The sequence below is a fragment of the Bufo bufo genome, chromosome 4, assembly GCF_905171765.1.
Source record: "Bufo bufo chromosome 4, aBufBuf1.1, whole genome shotgun sequence".
Taxonomy (NCBI): Eukaryota; Metazoa; Chordata; class Amphibia; order Anura; family Bufonidae; genus Bufo; species Bufo bufo.
In genome coordinates, this window is record NC_053392.1 from 494558085 (window position 1) to 494580963 (window position 22879).

The following is a 22879-nucleotide window of genomic DNA, read 5'->3' on the forward strand; positions in this document are numbered from 1 at the left end:
GATTTCACAAAGGCCCTTCTTTTAGACCTCATCACTATTAACCCTGTACTTGCCAGGCAGTTGTGATACATGCAGATGAAATGTACCACATGAGAGTACTACCTTCTGGGTCGAGAAGCCTTTCAATTCCCAAGTGTTTTTTGGCAGTGGTGAACGCATGCTCGAGCCTTCCAAGTTGGGAGAGTTTGGTGACGTCTTCCCATTTGAACAGATTTGGTCTGAAATGAAATATATTCAATACTTATGAGATACATCAATAAACATTCATACAAGAAGATGAATATACTTTTGGAAATTTGGATTTCTGATAAGCAACGATCAATAGTACGTTATGGGTATGGCCGCAGGTGGCAGAGATGCTGCAGATTTTTCGCAAAGGAGATCTGCAGCATGCAGAAAGGAAGCAAAGTGGATGAAATTTAAAAATGAAACTGAAAAAACGTATCCACATTCAGTGGAAAATGCCTGCAAGCATCCATCGAAAACCGGACATGCAGAGCGGATTTTAACCAAGCGCCGTACATGTATGCACTTGGTGTGGGGCTTTAATTCTAAGAGCCGTACATATTATGTGCCGAAAGAAAAAAAAATATGATAAAAGACAAAAAAGGAGAAAAAAAACTGCTCACGACAACCAAAACTATACATATTATACTATCAAAACGATCAGCACAAAATAGGAACCCCATTTTAATAATTCACTCAGGTGTCACATTGCATATTTAAAGAAGAAGAAACTAAAGTTTGAAAAAAAATGTGTGTTTTTTTTTTCCCAAATCATACTTGCACACGAACGTATTTTCTTTCCATGTCCGTCCCGATTATTTTTTGTGGACCATATGCTGAACCATTCATTTTAATGGGTCAGAAAAAAAATAAAAATGGAAGTTACTCAGTGCATTCCTTTTCCGTATGTCCGTTCCGCAAATAAATAAAACATGTCCTATTATTGGCCGCATTACGGACAAGGATAGGACTGTTCTATTAGGGGGCAACTGTTCTGTTCCGCAAAATAAGGAATGCACACGTCGTCATCCATATTTTTTGCAGATCCGTTTTTTGCGGACAGCAAAATACATATGGTCGTGTGCATGAGCCCTAAAAAAGAAAAAAAAATGGCTAAAAAACATTAATAAAGTAAATGTGTCACATAAACATTGTTAAAATATTTTGGTAGTCCAAAAATACAAAGTTACAACCACTACATGCACTAACTCATTAAAAAATGTTTGGTCATTAAAAGGTTAAATCTGCAGGCTGTCAATTTATGCTGTGGATTTCATCACGGATTTCATTCTCTGCAATACAGAGGGTAAAATCTGCGCCAAATCTGCTTGTATATCATGTGGATTAGGCCTCATGCACACGAACGTATTTTGCTTCCGTGTCCGTTCCTTTTTTCTGTGGATAGGATGCGGACCCATTCATCTCAATGTGTCCGCAAAAAATGCGGACAGCACACGTGTGCTGTCTGCATTTGTATGTCCATTCTGTAGCCCTACGCAAAAAAAATAGAACATGTCCTATTCATGTCCGTTTTACAGACAAGGATAGGCATTGTTACAATGGATCCGCAAAAAAAACAGATGCAATACGGATGTCAAACGAACGTCATCCGAATTTTTTGCGGATCTGTGTTTTGCGGACTACAAAACACATACGTATGAGTGTAGCCTTAGGGCTTATTCACACGTATTGCGGACCGCATTTGTGGATCCGCAATACACAGGTCCCGTTCCCTGGCCATTCATTTCAATGGGTCCGGAGATGCGGAACGGAACACTACGGAGTGCTTTCTGAGGTTCCGTTCCGTGCTTCAAGTGAATGGGGCCGCGATCCCTATGCGGCTGTCACGCGGCAGGTGCCTGTGCTTAGCGGACCGCAATTTGCAGTCCACAGCATGGGCATGGGCTTCACACGGTCGTGTGAATGAGCCCTTATACTGCAGATTTGCTGTGGATTTTCCACTAATCTGATTAATGCATGGGCATGGGCATGTTACTGTAACAGGACCTTTGATGACGTCACTCCGGTCATCACCATGGTAAAAGATCATGTGACGTACCATGTGATGACCGGAGTGACGTCACCAAAGGTCCTGTTACAGTAATTAATGCTCACCACAGGTCGTATTCAACAAAGGAGAAAGAAGCAGATGCCAGACTACGCGATCAAGTGGACTAAGGCCTCTTTCACACTTGCGTTGTTGGGATCCGGCATGCACTTCCGTTGCCGGAGGTGCCTGCCGGATCCGGAAAAACGCAAGTGTACTGAAAGCATTTGAAGACGGAACCGTCTTCCAAATGCTTTCAGTGTTACTATGGCACCCAGGACGCTATTAAAGTCCTGGTTGCCATAGTAGGAGCGGGGAGCGGGGGAGCGGTATACTTACAGTCCGTGCGGCTCCCGGGGCGCTCCAGAATGACGTCAGAGCGCCCCATGCGCATGGATGACGTGATCCATGCGATCACGTGATCCATGCGCTTGGGGCGCCCTGACGTCACTCTGGAGCGCCCCGGGAGCCGCACGGACGGTAAGTACACTGCTCCCCCGCTCCCCGCTCCCCGCTACACTTACCATGGCTGTCAGGACTTTAGCGTCCCGGCAGCCATGGTAACCACTCTGAAAAAGCTAAATGTCGGCTCCGGCAATGCGCCGAAACGACGTTTAGCTTAAGGCCGGATCCGGATCAATGCCTTTCAATGGGCATTAATTCCGGATCCGGCCTTGCGGCAAGTGTTCCTGATTTTTGGCCGGAGCAAAAAGCGCAGCATGCTGCGGTATTTTCTCCAGCCAACAAACGTTCCGTACCGGAACTGAAGACATCCTGATGCATCCTGAACGGATTACTCTCCATTCAGAATGCATTAGGATAATCCTGATCAGGATTCTTCCGGCATAGAGCCCCGACGACGGAACTCCATGCCGGAAGACAATAACGCAGGTGTGAAAGAGCCCTAAGGTGAGTTAAATAATTTTTAACCCCTCCAGCGCTAGTCTACTATGCATTCTGTATTCAGAATGCTATTATTTTCCCTTATTACCATGTTATAAGGGAAAATAATAATGATCGGGTCTCCATCCCGATCGTCTCCTAGCAACCGTGCGTGAAAATCGCACCGCATCCGCACTTGCTTGCGGATGCTTGCGATTTTCACGCAACCCCATTCACTTCTATGGGGCCTGCGTTGCATGAAAAACGCAGAATATAGAGCATGCTGCGATTTTCACGCAACGCACAAGTGATGCGTGAAAATCACCGCTCATGTGAACGGCCCCATAGAAATGAATGGGTCGGTATTCAGTGCGGGTGCAATGCGTTCACCTCACGCATCGCATCCGTGCGGAATACTCGCCCGCGTGAAAAGGGCCTAAGTCTTCTGAAATAATGACCCCTAAATCCCTTTCCTTAGATACTGAGGTTAGGACTGTATCACTGATTTTATATTCTGCTCTTGGGTTTTTACGCCCCAGGTGCATTATCTTGCACTTATCAACATTAAATTTTAGTTGCCAGATTTTTGACCATTCCTCTAGTTTTCCTCAATCCTTTTCCATTTGGTGTATCCCTCCAGGAACATCAACCCTGTTACAAATCTTTGTGTCATTAGCAAAAAGACACACCTTACCATCGAGGCCTTCTGCAATTTCGCTGATAAAGATATTAAACAATATGGGTTCCAGAACAGATACCTGAGGTACCCCACTGGTAACAAGACCTTGGTCTAAATATACTCCATTGACTACAACCCTCTGTTGTCTGTCCCTCAGCCACTGCCTAATCCATTCAACAATATAGGAGTCCACGCACAAAGACTGCAATTTATTGATAAGCCTTCTATGTGGGACAGTATCAAAAGCCTTACTAAAGTCTAGATAAGCGATGTCTACTGCACCTCCGCCATCTATTATTTGTCACTCAATCAAAAAAATCAATAAGATTAGTTAGACATGATCTCCCTGAAGTAAACCCATGCCGTTTTTCATCTTTCAATCCATGGGATTTTAGATGTTCCACAATCCTCTCCTTAAGTATGGTTTCCATTGATTTCCCCACTATTGATGTCAGGCTTACTGGCCTATAGTTGCCCGATTCCTCCCTACTACCTTTCTTGTGAATGGGCACAACATTTGCTAATTTCCAATCTTCTGGGACGACTCCTGTTACCAGTGATTGGTTAAATAAAGCTGTTAATGGTTTTGCTAGTTCACCGCTGAACTCTTTTAATAGCTTTGGGTGTATCCCATCAGGCTGTGACTTATTTGTATTAATTTTAATAATCATGCAATTACCCTGTACTATCTACTTATACATGCCGGGGGGATTAGGATGCCCTCTATGGGTACTTTAGATTGAAATTGCACTAATGTTAGGCAGCACATGTCTCTTTGAAATACGATCATTGACTTATTTTCTAATGCGCGATGGACAGACCAGACAAAATGAAGATAATAAATCTATATATGGAGCCAAGTGTCATTTTAATAGATGAACTGTAAAGCTATATAGGACATCTAATCCATTCATTGGTTTTTATTTATTTTTAACTCCATAGTCGGCATATACACCCAAAAATTGTCCCAACATGTACAGTACATCCAACATGCCTATGGCCTATCTCAATATGTGTCACGTTCCGGAGGACTAGGCAGACCTCCGGAAAGTCTTGCAAACAGGACGCAGGAAGAAACAGACTAGGGACCAACAGAATACTTTATTACACATGTAATAAATGAACATGACAATACTGAAAAGCAGGTTAGGCAATAGTGGTAGCTCTACCACAGAACCAAGTGCAGAGGCAGACCAGAGGCAAAACCTGGAGAGAGAAGAGCCAGTGAGCTACGTTCTTCACAGAGCCCCTGGTGGTGGGGATGAACTGGGCCGAGGGCTCACTGGTCGCACCTCCAGGAAGGTCCCGGTACACTTGGCCGCTACCAGCAAAGAACCACAGACAACAGGACTGGAACCCAAACAAACAAAGGACATGGATCAGACGACAAACGGGAACCAGCACACAAGCAGATGCCTGGACCCCATGCGGAATGGAAGCATGGCGGTCACAGGCAGAGCTGCACGAGATCCTCCCTCCGGAGAACCCAGGAGCCCTCTTATGAAGGCAGGAGATACACAGGACAGGAACAGAAGCAGTAAGGCACTGCAGGGAAGACATGGAACAGACGGGATCAGAAGCAGTAGCACTGCTAAGCTATACAGGAAACAGACAGGACCAGAAGCAGTAGCACTGCCAAGCTAGACATGGAACACACTAGGATACAACAACACCAACAACGCTATACCAGGTGACACCACACAGACGGTCAGATGGCAAAACCCCCTGGATCAGCAGGAAGAGGCTACACCCAGCAAGGCACAAGAAGGACTGACCAAACCCCACAGCTCACAGGTAGAAATAGCTGCATAAGGCCTCATGCACACGACAGTATTTTTTAGCGGTCCGCAAAACAGGGTTCCGTTGTTCCGTGATCCATTTCCGTGTGTCTTCCTTTATTTTTGGAGGACCACAAGACATAAAGGAATGTAAAAAAAATCTAAGACAGGTTTGCCATGATAGGAATAAAAACGGACGTGGACGCACAGACGAGGATGACAATCTTGTGTGCCTCTGCGTTTTTTAGCGGTCCCATTGACTTGAATGGGTCTGCGAACCGTTTTCCGCAGAAATAATAGGACAGGTTATATTTTTTGGACGGACTGGAACCACGGATCACGGACGCGGATGGCAAACGGTGCATTAGCCGAGTTTTCAACAGACCCATTGAAAATCAAGAAAAACGGCGCAACGGACACGGAATAAAACAACGGTCGTGTGCATGAGGCCTAAGGAGTGCACCTGATAAGCCACACCAAGGAACAGACCAAGTAATGTTAACCCCACCAGAACCAGGAGTACCAGCAGCACTGCACATACAATCACAAGTGTCAGTTCACACCAGACACAGAATGTTGCAGCCAGCACGCCCCAAACGACAATCAGCATACACAGGATAACTGTAGCCAGTATGAGGTTACAGGCAGCCAGCCTACACAACAACTAGGAGTGACAGAACCGCACTGTGATAGAAACACAAAAGCATCCATACACAGACCCTGTTCACACACAAGGCCACAGCCAGCACGCATCGCAGAACCAGCATACATGGGAACACCCACAGCCAGTACACAAAGCGAATGCAGCCAACCTGCACAGCACCAGAAGCCACAGAGATATGGACGTGGGGAGACACAAATACAGGCAACAGTTCAAACCGAACGCCGCCACAACTGTCACAGTGAACCGCATCGTGACAATATGCTTTGGCCATTATAACTTTGTTGTAACTGCACTGAAATACATAGCTCACCATGCTTTTAAATAAATAAAAAAACTAATATATATATATATATATATATATATATATATATATATAAATATATATATATTTATTACTGTCCTGATCAAAAGTTTATGACCACTTGAAAAATGGCAAAAAATCATATTTAGCATGGCTGGATCTTAACAAGGTTCCAAGTAGAGCTTCAACATGCAACAAGAAGAAATGGGAGTGAGACTAAACATGTTTTGAGCATTCAATTTAATGAAAACAACAAATAAACTGAAACAGGCTGTTTTTCAGCTGATCAAAAGTTTAGGACCGCACCTCCAAAAAAAAACTAAACCCCCCCAAAACAGAAATCCAACTTCCAAACATGAACTCAGTAATGAGTAGCTCCGCTGTTATTGTTTATCACTTCAAAAATCAGTTTCGGCATGCTTGATGCAAGCGTTTCCATGAGGTGAGTGGGAACATTTCTCCAAGTGGTGAAGATGGCCGCACGAAGGCCATCTACTGTCTGGAACTGTTGTCCATTTTTGTAAACTTCCCTTGCCATCCATCCCCAAAGGTTTTCAATTGGATTTAGATCAGGGAAACACGCAGGATGGGCCAAAAGAGTGATGTTATTCTCCTGGAAGAAGTCCCTTGTCCTGCGGGCATTGTGTATTGTATCGTTGTCCTGTTGAAAAACCCAGTCGTTACCACACAGACGAGGCCCCTCAGTCATGAGGAATGCTCTCTGCAACATCTGGACATAGCCAGCGGCCGTTTGACGCCCCTGCACTTCCTGAAGCTCCATTGCTCCACTGAAGGAAAAAGCACCCCAGACCATTATGGCGCCCCTCCACTGTGGCACGTAGAAAACATCTCAGGTGGGATCTGCTTGTCATGCCAGTAACGTTGGAAACCATTAGGACCATCAAGGTTAAAAAAAAATTCTCATCAGAGAATAAAACTTTCTTCCACCTTTGAATGTCCCATGTTTGGTGCTCTCTTGCAAAGTCCAAACGAGCAGTTCTGAGGCGTTCAAGGAGACGAGGTCTTTGAAGAAGGTTTTTTGTTTTTGAAGCCCTTAAGTCTCAGATGCCGCCTGATGGTTATGGGGCTACAGTCAGCACCAGTAAGGGCCTTAATTTGGGTCGAGGATCGTCCAGTGTCTTGACGAACAGCCAATTCGATCCTCCGGCTCAGTGCTGATGAAATTTTTTGTTCCATAACCCTCAGGATCATTTAAGAAATTCCAAATGACTGTCTTACTGCGTCCCACCTCAGCAGCGATGGCGCGCTGTGAGAGAACCTGCTTATGCAGTTCAAAAACCCGACCACATTAATACATTTTTTTTGCCTTTGCCATCACAACGTGTGACTACCTCACAGAAAATGACAATGAATCCACATCTTTGCAAAGATTTGGCCTTTTAAAGGTATGTGGTCCTAAAATTTGGATCAGCTGAAAAACAGCCTGTTTCAGTTTAATCGTTATTTTCAATTAATTGAATGCGCAAAAAATGTTTTGTCTCACTCTCATTTCTTCTTGTTGCATGTTGAAGCTCTACTTGGAACCTTGTTAAGATCCAACAATGTAAAATATGATTTTTTGCCATTTTTCAAGTAGTCTTAAACTTTTGATCAGGACTGTATATATATATTGTAGACAGCAGCACTCCAATTGAAAAGCCAGGTGCTAAATTCTCAAAATCTCAGGTAACTACACTACGACACTTTGTCGCACCAATGTCGCGCGACAATTTTTATAATGATAATCCATGGTGTCGCACTCCGACATGCGACATGCTACGACTGTGACACAAAAGTAGCAAAAAATCGATCCAAGATGGATTTTTCTGCGACTGTTGCGTCGCAGTATGTCACATGTCGCAGTGCGACACCATGGACTATCATAAAAATTGTCGTGGGACATCAATGTCGCGCGACGCATGTCGTCGTGTAGCCCTAGCCTAAATGGGAAGAAAATAGGGAAACCACAATAATCAGGCATCATATGGAATAAGGTGACCCAATGCTAGAGCTTCAGTACAAACTTTCTAGTTTAATTTATATTACCAAATGTCCCTTGTGACATTATATAGCAAGCAATGACGACATGGCAAACTGTGACCATTAAACCAAGGAGGTAAAAATAAAACTTCTCAACAGGTGTCACCTACTTGTGCCGATGCAACAGAGCATTGAATGCGAGGCCATCTGTCCAACTGGTGGTGAAATTTAACACGTTGACATCTTGATTATAGGGTCTTGTTGATTGCCTGATCCAGCTGAGAAGAATCTTCTCACTGTTTGTCTGTTGTAGGTCTGACATAATGGCCTTCATGACATCTTTCACCTGGCAAATAAGGAGTAGGAGTAGTTACTTAAGAAGGTCATCGACAAGTCTATCAAGTGTCCTCTGTATGGTACTGAAGTGAAGCAATCAGCTCAACTAACGGCCAGGACCATCACCTAGCTGGCAAATTTAGCCTAACAGCGAGCAGATTTACGAAGCATATGACATTTATTTTTATTATATTGTGCTCAGGAAAAGTCTTGAAAGAAATAATGAGAATCTTCAATGTTCTCCCACAGCCTTCCTTTGGTATGTAAAGCCTGGACTGCTGCTGTATATCACTAAAAGGTTGAACTCTGAACAGCTAAAAGGTATATAAGCATGGTATTCTCTATCTTCCATGAAACAGGGTTAGTGACCATCAGTGCAGTAGTCATCAGATAGAAAAAAGACAAGTGGTTCAACAAAGATTATTATGAAGAGGCAATGACCAGTCCATAAGAAAAGACAAAAGAAGCATAGGTAAAAAAAGCAAAGGTCCTTCTAGACAGCCCAATGCAGACGAGCGTCACGGATTGGCACTCGATGGAACCTGTGTGGGGCATGAATGATCACTACTAGGATCATTCATCTCCCATGCACTTTACATTATGTCACCAACACAAGCAATTTTAACCATGTATAAAACATTCGATCAGCTGATCAATGGCCATGCATGAGCCCTAACTGCTGTTCTTTTTAGACGTCTTCCACTGATATCTATAATAGAGAAGATTTAAGATTGCTATAGTAATGTAAATATATATTAAAGTTACAGCACATCAAGCGCTAGCATTTTGATATATACATTGTGTAAAAAGTCTGGCTCTGCAAACATCTACAATATATATAGGGGAGCAAGGACCAAGATTTTCCTTGTGTTGCCATAAGGATGAGTTGACCTCAACAAAACTCAATAGAACTATGTGTATCCATGCAGCAGTTCACGAGGACCCCACACATATTGTAGCTGCTTGTAGAGGCAGAATTTTAATACACTGGGGCAAATTTACTAAACCTGTAGATGGTGTAAGCATCAGTTGTATCACAGTGAATTATGCTGGATGATAAATCTGGTGAAGCCCTAGAAATGTTTCTCTATACCAAGTATAGGTTGGCTTACTTTAATAAAGAATTGTATGCCAGAATTGTTGCACAATAAATGGCGCAAAATGTTGCTTAATAGACCCACCCGTTTCCTGCAAGCCACACCCCTTCCCACTAAGACCCAGCCCCTTTCCAAGTGAGTCGTAAACTTTGTTGAAACTCTAGTTGTGCCAAATTACTCTAGTTTGCATCGCTTTTAAGACAGATTCTAGGAGCAGACACATTAGTAAATCTGCGCCAATGTACATGACCAAATGTCAGCACTTGATGTGCCAACCCTTTGTAGCATACATTTACATTAAATGGGTTTTTCAAGATCGATTGGGGCGGGAAACCTGGGACTCCCACCGATCAGCTCCTGTGCCTTCTCGCAGCTTAGCCTAGGCCATGCGGCGTCACGTTCATCGGCCACCTGGCCTAGGTGCAGCTCAGTGCCATTGGAAGTAAATGGGGCCGAGCTGCAATACCAAGCACAGCCACTGTACAATATATGGCGCTATACTTGGTAAGCTGTGAGAGGGCCACACTGCTCACAGAAGAGCCTTCTCAAGCAGCTGACCGGTGGAGGTCCCGGATGTCGGACACCCGCCGATCAGAAATGATGACCTATACGGAAGATAGTCTCAGAAAACTCCTTTTAATATGGAACTTCAAAGACAAAGAAGGGAAACTTTATACAGATGTTTTCTCAATACTCTAGTCTTAAGAGGAATATCGTGAGCCTACTCTGTGAGATGATCGGGGAAAAAGCACCTTCACCTTTTAATTTCACCACCACGTTCATTCCACATTTATCTATCCTCATACACCCTATGCAATGCATGCACAACAGCTTCCAACACCTTTTCTACATGAACATGGACAATATCCTTAATCCAAAATGAAGCGATTCTCTGTGCCAGAAAATAAGGCATCAAACTGCAAATGACTAATTCGCATATTTATCATTTAAAGGGGTTCACTCACTAAGGTGACCTAATTTTAAAAGAAACACCTCCCCAGTAGTAGTTAACGATTGCTGTTAAACTTGATACATTGCTTTGTAGGTTCTACTACAGGTAGATTGTCTAACATGTGCTAAAAGATATTCTTATCACAAAGAATAATAAACAGCAAATCAACAAATAAATGGATCTAACAAGGAACATCTGTATGGAATTTGTATGTTCTTTGTGTGGGTTTACTCCAGGTACTCGGATTTCTTCCCACACTCCAAAAACATAATGATAGTTTAATAGGCCCTGATATAAAACTGACTTTGATTGATTACAATCTCTGCACCGCAAAATACACGTACACTTCATAAACAGCCCAAAACAAATAAAAGACTAAGAGCTCGTTCACACGACCGCGTGAAGTCCGTGCGCATGCTGTGGTCCGCAATGCACGGGCACCGACCGTGGCCCAGCCGCATGGGGATTCGCTTGATTGGGTCCGCGATCCCTCCGTTCCACAAAAAGATAGAGCATGCTCTATCTTTTTGCGGTGCGGAGTCACGGAACCCCAGGAAGCACTCCGTAGCGCTTCCTTAGTGTTCCGCTCCACACCATTCCGCATCTCCGGATTTGCGGACCCATTGAAGTGAATGGGTCCGCATCCGTGATGCTGAATGCACACGGAACGGTGCCCGTGTATTGCGGATCTGCAAATGCGGTCCGCAATACGGCAACGGGCAGCACACGTTCATGTGAACGAGCCCTAAAAAGGTAAAGCATTTCACCTGCCAGTGGAGAATGATGCTCCAGATTAAACCAAGGGTGAGCTTATGGTTTCCGTCAACAATATCTGTACCACCAATGTTCACCAACTCCACCTGAAGAAATACACAGGAAATAATTTTATTTAAGGCAAGTAGATACAAGTGTGGCATCAGACTTTCCTAATATTAGTACTATGTTAAAGGGGATGGCAGGACATGACATTTTTTTAACTATTTTTTACAGAAACTTGCTAAAAAAAAAAAAAAACACAACACAATTTACACATAGGATTTTAATAATAGGTGCTTTTAAAGGAGTTGTCCAGGACTTACACATTGAAAAGCTATCCTAAGGATAGGTCAACAATATCGGATCTGTAGGGTTCTCTGGCCAATTAGCAGTTTGACAAGCACAGTGCTGTACACCTGAATGTACAGCTCAATCCCATCACCTCAATGGGACCGAGCTTCAGAAAGGCCACGGACATGACATCACAGGCTGAGGAAGAGGCCACAGCCTTTACCCAAGTGTCATAGCCCCCCTCCAACAGCAGATCACCAAGAATGTCATGAGTTGGAACCCCAGCAATTCAATACTGATGACTTATCCTGAGAATAGGTCACCATTATTTAAAAGGGTTATCTCATTACAACAAGTTACATTGGACAGGGGATAAGTGTCTGATCGCTTGGGGCCCATCATTCAGATAGGCATGCACGTCCACCACTCCAACAACTCTTTAGGTCGCTGGAGATAGATAGCCAATAGCTTATACTTATATTTGGCTCAACAGAGCTGAAAGGAGTGGTAGCGCACATGCGTGTCTGCTGCTTCAGTGAATGGTAACCAGGCCCTCATTCTTCTTCTAACCCCCACCAACCAGACACTTAACCCCTATCCTTGAGATAGGTTCTTGTGATGGGACAACGCCTTTAAGTCCCTGACAACCTCTTTAATGACAGCGGATGCAGTCTTTATATATATATCCCCAGTTGTAATGGGGGGTTCCTGGATTAAAACAAAGTTTTACCTCTGCATCCCAGACACAGTGCCATTCTCATCCATGGGCTGTGTCTAGTATTACAGCCTGTCTTCAAGTGAATGGGGCTGGGCTGCAATACCAGACACAGTCCAAGGGGAAAAGCTCCTACCGCGCCTTGTATTGTTTATCCGCATCTGGAGCTCATTTCGATTAAAAATGATTCAAGAAAAAGAAACATCTATGTCCAGGAAACGTCTACCATAAAAACAAGCAAAATGTAATTGAAATAGTAAAGAGAAACTTACATTGTTCTGATGTAAAATTTGCAGCACTCTGTTGACATTGTTCAGAGCGTGAACTCTAGTCGATCCACGCTCCTTTGGCTAGATTTAAAAAAAAAGAAAAGGAATGTCAGCAGATGACATTTTTCAATATAGTTTACAAGCCATGAATGTTTCAAACTGCGGTGGACGGTCTCGGAGTTGGACAATTTCTGTGTGCAGAAATTTGGTGAATTTCATGATATAATATTTGAAACTAGAGCTAAACTGCAGTCCATTGAGGCTGTAGGATCAAGACCAAAGAAACCGGGTCTAATATAAGTCCTACCAATATAGCATTTGGGCCCGCACCTCACCAGTGCTATGTGATTGGGCACCACATACCAGGAGAGAAAAGGCTGCCCCCACCCTATAAGGTGCCACAAATATACACGGTAAGGTGCGAAGCTATCTTACATCCTCACAGGACAAGAGTGGTGTACCTCCACCGCCTTACATGCTGACCGCAGGACATTTTAGGTCATTGCACATACAAGACATATATCATTGATAGAGTCAAACAGGATATTAGTGGATCAACCCTAGTGGTAAGTAATAGTAGAGGTAAGTAGTTCTAATTCAGTTTTAAAGGGGTTATCCCATGAGTAATGGAAAAAAATAAAAATCAGACATCATATAGTAGATGACAATACCTTTCTATAAAAGCTAGAACCAGCCCAGATGGGTCAAGAGATCTCCCCATTCATTGCTCTGCTAGATTATCTTCAGCTTGGCAGCTCAGGAGGGGGGGTCCTTGCGCTTCATCCCTCTCCCTGTAACTGCCACAACAGAACATATAGCTGGTGGCAGTAGAAGATTTAAACTGAACACGTGCGTCCTCCTCAGTGAGAAAAACAACAGGTGGCGCTATACAGAGACATTTTATTGAATAGCTCACTGGCTATATTACATTTTTTATTATATGCAATTACAAAAGTATTCAGATCCAGGTGCTGGTCTGAAAAATTTAGAATATATTTTGTGACAAAACCCCTTTGAAGGGATTGTCTTTTGCTGGACCATTGAGATCCATTATTGTGTCAGAGATGGGGGACCAACATAGGATCAACTGGTTCTCTAGTGGGCCAGTCTGAACCTGCTGGAAACATAGCCTGAAGGTCTGTCGGCAAATTTTTAATCCCCTGCACCTGTTTGTTGGGTCTTTAATCTGTTAATGACCATTATAAACCAGTCTGCTTCTCACAGGTCTGCAGGACCTGCACAGTAGATTGCATACTCTCCAATGTCCTACAGGCTATCAGAATGCACCTAAGGCTATAGGGGGTATTTCTACCAGCTGGTTTGTGGAAGTTCTACTAATGCTTTTATCTAATGGAGGTTAGAATAGCTTTAGTTTAGTAACTTATATGTAGCTCTAACAGAGTAGCTATCCATATGCCAGACCCATATACCTACAGATAATAGGTTCCTTTAAAACATGAATTAGAAGGGTGTTACCATACTAACTCTTCGTGGGAAACAGTTCCTACCACTTCTACACAAGATGGAATTATCCTAGGGTTTATCCAACCAATGCACTGCAAAACTATTAGAGACATTCCATCCACACCCAAAGCCCCAAAAGGCTCAGCACACAATACAATCTGCAGCTGCGGCATACATACTACATGCAATCAGCCAACGTGTTATGGTAAAAGAGTCCTTTCTGTTGTCATTTCAAATACTGCAATCACAAAAGACTAAAGTATTAGCTAAGGGTAAAATGTCCGCACTGCCCCTTTTATAGAGTGACTGGTATAAAAGCTTTGCCTCTCCAACAAGAAAAAAAATAATAAAAAGGAAGGATTGTTTACTTACATGCCTTGCCTTACATGGGTGGGGAACATTTAGAGAGCAATGGATCTATTTTGATGATACAGTTATTTACAGTACAGACCAAAAGTTTGGACACACCTTCTCATTCAAAGAGTTTTCTTTATTTTCATGACTATGAAAATTGTAGATTCACACTGAAGGCATCAAAACTATGAATTAACACATGTGGAATTATATACATAACAATCAAGTGTGAAACAACTGAAAATATGTCATATTCTAGGTTCTTCAAAGTAGCCACCTTTTGCTTTGATTACTGCTTTGCACACTCTTGGCATTCTCTTGATGAGCTTTAAGAGGTAGTCCCCTGAAATGGTTTTCACTTCACAGGTGTGCCCTGTCAGGTTTAATAAGTGGGATTTCTTGCCTTATAAATGGGGTTGGGACCATCAGTTGCGTTGAGGAGAAGTCAGGTGGATACACAGCTGATAGTCCTACTGAATAGACTGTTAGAATTTGTATTATGGCAAGAAAAAGGCAGCTAAGTAAAGGAAAACGAGTGGCCATCATTACTTTAAGAAATGAAGGTCAGTCAGTCAGCTGAAAAATTGGGAAAACTTTGAAAGTAAGGGCTATTTGACCATGAAGGAGAGTGATGGGGTGCTGCGCCAGATGACCTGGCCTCCACAGTCACCGGACCTGAACCCAATCGAGATGGTTTGGGGTGAGCTGGACCGCAGAGTGAAGGCAAAAGGACCAACAAGCGCTAAGCATCTCTGGGAACTCCTTCAAGACTGTTGGAAGACCATTTCAGGGGACTACCTCTTGAAGCTCATCAAGAGAATACCAAGAGTGTGCAAAGCAGTAATCAAAGCAAAAGGTGGCTACTTTGAAGAACCTAGAATATGACATTTTCAGTTGTTTCACACTTGTTTGTTATGAATATAATTCCACGTGTTAATTCATAGTTTTGATGCCTTCATAGTCATAAAAATAAAGAAAACTCTTTGAATGAGAAGGTGTGTCTAAACCTTTGGTCTGTACTGTACATGGATGAAGTATGGGTGGTATAAACCATCCAGCTCCCACGACTTTCCTTGCAGGTGCAATTTCCGAGATGAACTTTTGAAGACAACACCATTCATTGTAGTGCATGTGAGCACTAAATGTCATCTACATTGAGGGAGTTGTCTGCCTGGTAGGTTTCAGCATGCTGGCAAAAACAATACTTTTCTTTGGGGGGTCTACATGTTGGGACAGCTACAGAGATATCTGCATTTTTGCCTCTATGCAAATGAGCAAGTTTGAGCACCAGAGGACTGGCCAGAGCCCTTGAACTGCTTTTGTAACACCCTTCTTCTCTGCACACTCCCCCCTCAGTGTGCAGCAGAGGGCATTACCAAAGTAGGGAGGCGGAAGTGTGCAAAGCATAGGGGCCTTACAACAGCAATGCTTTAAGGACTCAGTCCAGCCCCCTGGTGCTCAAACTTGCTCATTTGAATATAAATTTTTAAAAATCTGATATCTCTGCGGCTTTTTTACATACAGGCAAAAGAAAGGTATCATTTTAATCAGCATGATTAACCCTACCAGGGAGTATGCCTGATTTAGTAGGGTTCATCATGTTAACAGATGCACTTTATGCTCTAGATAAGTATATGGATGTCACAGACAGGGTATGGATTCCCCTGTATGGTCCACAGTTGATAGCTGCTAATCACCACTGACTCAAGCCAGTACATACATGGCCATTAATTTATATGGGCACATGTAATACCTCAATATTAGCCAACAGCAACATCATCTCTTCGTTAGGGGTCTCACGAGTTCTGGAATCAGCAACATGGCTGTGATGAGACAATCTTTTTAAAGGGTCACTAAACCTTCAACCTATCAGGTCTTATTTTCTGTGTAATTAAATGTTAGTTATTGGTGCCCAAGAAAAGCAAGGAAATCTCAGCGGACCACTGCTTCTTCAAGTCATATGCTTAGTGTTTTATTCCATAAATCCTTACAGTAATTGGGCGCGTTTTGGCCCGTCAAGCCTTCGTCAGCATGTTTGCTGATAAAGTCTGGACGGGCCGAAACGCGTCCAATTACTGTAAGTATTTATGGAATAAAACACTAAGCATATGAATTGAAGAAGCAATGGTCCACTGAGATTTCCTTGCTATTATTCTGGAGTTTTCTCTTTTCTCCTGCGGGCACATAAAAGCTTGAGTGCTGATCGTCCCTATTTGGTGCCCAAGAAAAGCCATTTTGGGCTAGGGAGAGACTCATTATAGTCTTCAATAGCAATAACTACAGGAAGTCCTGAAAAATCTCTGTCCCATGATCCCTACTTTATCTTACATCTCATCAGTTCTCAAGAACCATTTCTTGACTTGTGTGGCAGCAGCTCTTCAACCCAACTCATCCGTGCATTATATGGACGGCCATCTATTTGAATGGCTGCCATGTAATGCTACATTTTCCTTCAGTGGCCACTCAAGCTATGGCTTGCCTCGGCAATACCAGCATTAAGTGAAAAAGAAGTAGTCTTCATGAAACATCTACTCTTGAAACTACAGAAATGTAGCATCTTCATGCAATTTCAACTTCAGAAGATACAAGTAACGTGTAAATCTTCTGTATTTCTGATGACATATAGTCCAGCATATTTATCACGGTAAGTTCGGAAATATTGCCAATGAACACATCAGCATGTGCAGAAGAAAGAAAAAGTCTACAATAATGCATAGGAATTGCTAATATATAGATTTCGCTGAATACAAGTAAAAAATGTATTTCTCTTTGACGACTGTCACTGCAGCCTCTTCCATGTGAAGCTCCTACCTACCAGGCATAAGGCAATCCACATGCTGATATTGTTGGGCATCACTTAGAATGAGGAGACATGTTCGTGCAAGTATTCTCTGTGTAAGCAATATTACACTTTGTATTTTACCTGACATTTACGATGCCTTTTCTGTTGATGGAATACATGATTCCCTCGAGACATAATAAGTGATCTTGTCTCATGTGGGAATATGAAGTGATTTACATCACGCCGACTATGAAGCACAGTGAGCCTATATCTCTTGTTATTTGCATCGCATATAAATCAAGCTGCCCATAGGTATAGAGTTATAGAAGAGCAAAAGTTGTCTGGCTGGCATTTACTCTCCCCCCAAGCTTGGTTTGGATGAATGTGCTTGTTATTTTTTTATGAAGAAAGGTGGAGCACATGCCAGACACTTCTGAAGCCACTTTTCCAGGACAGAAACACAAATCAACTTTCAAAAATTCCACTACAACTGAACAGACGTTCAAGGGATGTCAAGTATCCAATGCTATGATTAAGTATGCAAGAAGTGTCCGAAACGCGTAAGCATTTGTGCAGTGCAACTTAGTTCTTCCATGTTAATTATTTTAAGAACAGATCGATAATTTCAAGTTTTATTCCTGGCACTGGACTACAGTGTATTTTTTGCGTGTCAAAGACATACCCTAAATCTCTGATACATGCACTCCCTGCCTTTGAGAATAGGATTTATCTCTAGAACAGGGGTCCTTCTGGCCAATGCATCCAAGTTTCCGATTCTGCATTTCACAAGTTATGGAACCAGCACAGCCGGTAACACCATAAACTGAAATGTTTCTGAGGAACCTTGGCCACAATTTCTCAGTCTGGAGGTAGTGGACAGTCGAACGGGGTTGAGGCAAGACGGAGTTGGGAACCCAGTTCTAGAGATAGGCGTAGAGGTGGGATCTGTATCTACCAGATATTTTTTGGCATCTGCTTTGGATATGCCATAAATATCTGAGAGGAGACCACCCTTTTAAAGGTGAGGACAACCCCTGTCCATAAAGGCAGTGCCACCAACTTGCTGAATTATTTCCCTCTGGTAGACATGATGTTCAGTAGACAGTAGGCCATTCATTTTCATGCCCGGTTGGTATTGCTACATTATCGCAGTAGTGGCTGCTGCAAAAGGAAAGTATGGCTACACGTTCCTTCCCTCGCCAATAGCTGATTGCCAGGCAGTAGAGAAGCCAATCATCATTAAATTAGCAGCACCATTTTCACACAGATGGGACCTCTTTTTTTATCCAGTCACGGAGCTATACTGGCTGTAGTATTACTTGCTGTATAAACAACACACGTCCCGTGCGTTATTATGTACTGTAACCGCTAAAGGCAACTACAAACACCATTTGTGCTGTAAACAACGGCACGCTCTGTCTCTTACTCAAAACCTGTCTATTCCTGTATTACACATACAAACATTCATTTAATAAAAGGAAAATGTCCGTCGCTAAGCTGGATTCCAGACAAATCTTTGCATCGGTTATATCCAGGTGAAAAGGTCCACAAAAAGTACAATTTGGCTTCCGCGTTTTGGAGAACAATCCTTATGCACAGCCTACAGCTGACTGAAAAGAGCAGGGGTCGTCCGCTTTATTTTCTATCGATGACCTATCCTCAGATTAGGTTAGGTCATCAATATCAGATCAGCGAGGAGCCGACTTCCAGCACCCTGCCTATCAGCTGTTTGAAGAGAGGGCTGCGCTTCAATGGGATGGCTCCTCCTATTCAAATGTATAGGAAGGAGCCTTCCCATAGACGTGAATGGGACAGCTTACTTGTAGTTACACCTGCTCATCGCTGCGGTTGTGACGTCGAGCAGGTAAACAGAGCAGAGAAGGCAGCGTTCTTGGTGGTCTCGTTCCAAGAACAAATATTCAAAAAGTTTGCCTTTCCTTCTGTGGTCTCCTCTCACAGGGCTGAACACGCGTGTAATCTCAAAGAAAGAAAAGCCAGACGTCTTCTGCATGCAATCCAATGAAATTTCAGGAGTGCATCGAAATATGGTCCCATAGACGTGAAAGGAGGATTTTGGGAGTTGTAGTTTGACAACAGCTGGAGTACAGAAGGTTGCTGATCCTGTGGCAGAAAATCTCTGGTCCATTTCGATCCATCTGAGAAATTGCCACCTCAGTGAGAGGGTTTGTGATGGAGGCACAATTCTTGCACGTGGCTCTCTGTTGTCCTATACCGCCCTGTCTGATGCTGGGGCAACTGAAGCCACCAGGTAAAAGATTTGCTAGAATGGAATGTATAATACATGGCATGCAAGACAAAACTGTTCCTTAAATCCAAATTGTAGTCCAATTACAACCATCATTCCACAGAACTATAAAACCACAATACTGAGGAGAACACCGCATGCTCTCCAGGAAGTACTCTACCAACGTTATACTGACCAGAGAAGTCCCAGTGAGTCCTTCTAGTAAATCCAGCAGTTTTCTTCCATCTTTTAGATCTACAAACAGGTCTTTGATCGGTGCGTTTCCACTCTATACAAGACAAGAGGAAGAAAAATTGAAGACAATTTCTATGAAACTTACTTTTTCGTGCATAAATGGAGTCCATAATTCTAACTTGGCACCTAATGTTCGACACTTCCTACATACTGACTATCATCTATCTATCTATCTATACACACACATGAAATACAACACAATACCCAGAGATAGAAATTTCCTAAAAAAAGGTTTGTCCCGGATTTTACTTTACGCCATCAATAACGTGGTATAGTGTGATGCCCAACATACTGCACCCCAACGATCAGCTGCTTTGGGGCAGCTCTTGCGCTGGTAGTCAAGCCAAAACTACACAGCTCCATGTAGTGGGCAGAGCTGGTTACTGCAGGCTGCTCCAATTCATTTAACTGATCAGATAGCCTATCCTGAGGACAATCCCTTTAATTACATTTTCACGCAACAGAACCATTTAACCATTGAAACCAGTAATTCTATTTGCTGGACTTCTGAGCCCAGAATGAGCAAAGATTTAAATGAATAAATGACAAATTATACTGAAACTTCTTCAACAAAACTATACGACATCAACCTGCTCAGCTCCTCCTGCTCCATATCCTACTGTCTGCAAACTGGACTGCATTTCCAATGTGACAGGTTCGCTGGAAAGAACACGTCTGCCTTCACAACCAAATTTTCTTTTTATTCTCATATTGCATAGGTCTTGGTTAAAAATGTTCTACTATTGAGGGGTCTACAACTCCTATGCAGAACGATGTATCCCCATGGTAACACACTACAACAAATAAACCATGTATAGTCTAGCACTTGCTTCAATCCTTCCAGAGTATTTGCAGAGTTGCTTAATTTTTTATGATGGATGCATTGGACTAAAAATAAAAAAAAGAATGGTTGGGATGTTGGACATATCAAGCTTCACCCCGGACTAGGACTTGAAAAACTGTGCAGGTTTTTCTACAAGAGCTAAACCTAAAGCAAATTTAGTTTTTAGGTATGTTTGCTGTTCGTCATTGTTGTTATTATTTGCAGTAAAATCTGAATAAAAGTAAAATGATTTCAATGGTTTAACTATAACCCGTTCCTTAAAGGGGTTGTGTCCACTTCATGTGGCAACATTAATACAAGCCACTTACTAATGTAATGTGATTGTCCATATTGCCTCCTTTGCTGGCTTGTTTAATTTTTCCATCACATTATACACTGCTCGTATCCAAGGTTACGACCACCCTGCAATCCAGCAGAGGTGGCCGTGCTTGCACACTACTGAAAAAAGGGCTGGCCCCTCTGGTGGCCAGGACAGTGGGAGCACACATAGGCTGGTCCTTTTTCCTACAGTGTGCAAGCATGACCATCGCTGCTGGATGGCAGTGTGGTCATAACCATGGAAACAAGCAGTGTATAATGTGATGGGAAATTGAATCCAGCCAGCAAAGGAGGCAATATGGACAGTCACAGTACATTAGTAAGTGGCTTGTATTAACTTTATCTACATAATAAGGGCTTGTTCACACGAACGTTTTTTTGCGTTCCGTATACGGGCCGTTTTTCGAGTTCCGTATATGGAACCATTCATTTCAATGGTTCCGTAAAAAAACGGAATGTACTCCGTATGCATTCCGTTTTTCCGTTCAAAGATAGAACATGTCCTATTATTGCCCGCAAATCACGTTCCGTGGCTCTATTCAAGTCAATGGGTCCGCAAAAAAAAACGGATGTACTTCGCATGTCTTCCGTATCCGTTCCGTTTTTGAGGAACCATCTATTGAAAATGTTATGCCCAGCCCAATTTTTTCTATGTAATTACTGTATACTGTATATACCATACGGAAAAACGGAATGGAATCGTAAACACTACTGAAAACAAAAAATGAGAAAACTGATCTGTTAAAAACGGCCCGCAAAACACTGAAAAAGCCAGACGGTCGTGTGAACAAGCCCTAAATGTCATTTACTGAAGCAACACAACCCCTTTAACTATATACCTACTGTATATCTTCATAAAAATGGGGAAAAAATCTTGAGAAAAGCTACATAGCAAATTCCTTTGTAAGGCCTCATGCACACAACCGTGTGTATTTTGCGGTCTGCAAAAAACGGATCCTCAAAAAATACAGATGACGTCCGTGTGCATTCCGTATTTTGCGGAACGGAACAGCTAGCCCCAAAAAGAACAGTCCTATCCTTGTCCGTGATGTGGACAATAATAGGACATGTTCTATTTTTACAGAAATACGTACATGCTCGTGCACACGAACATATTTTTCTTCCGTGTCCGTTCCATTATTTTTTTGCGGACCCATTAAAATGAATGGTTCCGCATACAGTCCGCAAAAAAAAAACGGAACGAACACGGAAAGAAAATACGTTTGCGTGCATGAGCCCTAAGTCTGTATCTTACCAGTTGTTTTTCTCAGTCTCCATGCTTATACATAACTATTTTAAGACTTTCAAACCACTTATAAACCCAAGTTCGGAAAGTTTAGACTGGAGTACCCAGGAATTAGAAATTAAATCATGCAGTCTTTATATTTTATTCAGCACACTGTATTCTTTGGGAACATTTTATACGCAGCTTGAAGTAACATATCTAAAAATGTAATGCATATGTCACCCATTAAATCCCATTGTAAAGACATACTGTATACTGCGCCGTAATAGTGTAGGAGACTATGTATTACTTAAGGCTATGGACACCTTAATTATTTTTTTATTATTGCATTCTACCGATTTGGGGCTAAAATCATTTAAATGAATATGATCTGTCAGAATTCAATCACTTGACTCAATATGAACTGGCAGAATAAAAGTTCATATTCACACTTCTGATAATAAAAAGTCCACTAAAAAGGTACAGTGGAGAAAATAAGTATTTGATACACGGGCGATTTTGAAAGTTTTCCCACCTACAAAAAATGGAGAGGTCTATAAAAAAAAAATTGTAGGTAACTTCAACTGTGAGGCCTCATGCACACGACCGTTTTTTTTACGGTCCGCAAAAATGGGGTCC

General features: G+C 42.5%; 1 protein-coding gene across 6 annotated transcripts in view; it reads right to left on the bottom strand.

The window, feature by feature from the left end:
• UTRN (utrophin) overlaps nt 1–22879 on the bottom strand; it is a 683920-nt gene that overhangs the window by 566446 nt on the left and 94595 nt on the right. For all 6 annotated transcript variants that reach the window (XM_040429574.1, XM_040429571.1, XM_040429568.1 and 3 more), the window contains 5 exons: nt 19795–19887; nt 12757–12834; nt 11490–11582; nt 8508–8683; nt 103–218 (listed from right to left, as the gene is read on the bottom strand). In XM_040429574.1, coding sequence (XP_040285508.1) covers nt 103–218; nt 8508–8683; nt 11490–11582; nt 12757–12834; nt 19795–19887 — 556 coding nt within the window. The remainder of the gene's footprint in view (nt 1–102; nt 219–8507; nt 8684–11489; nt 11583–12756; nt 12835–19794; nt 19888–22879) is intronic.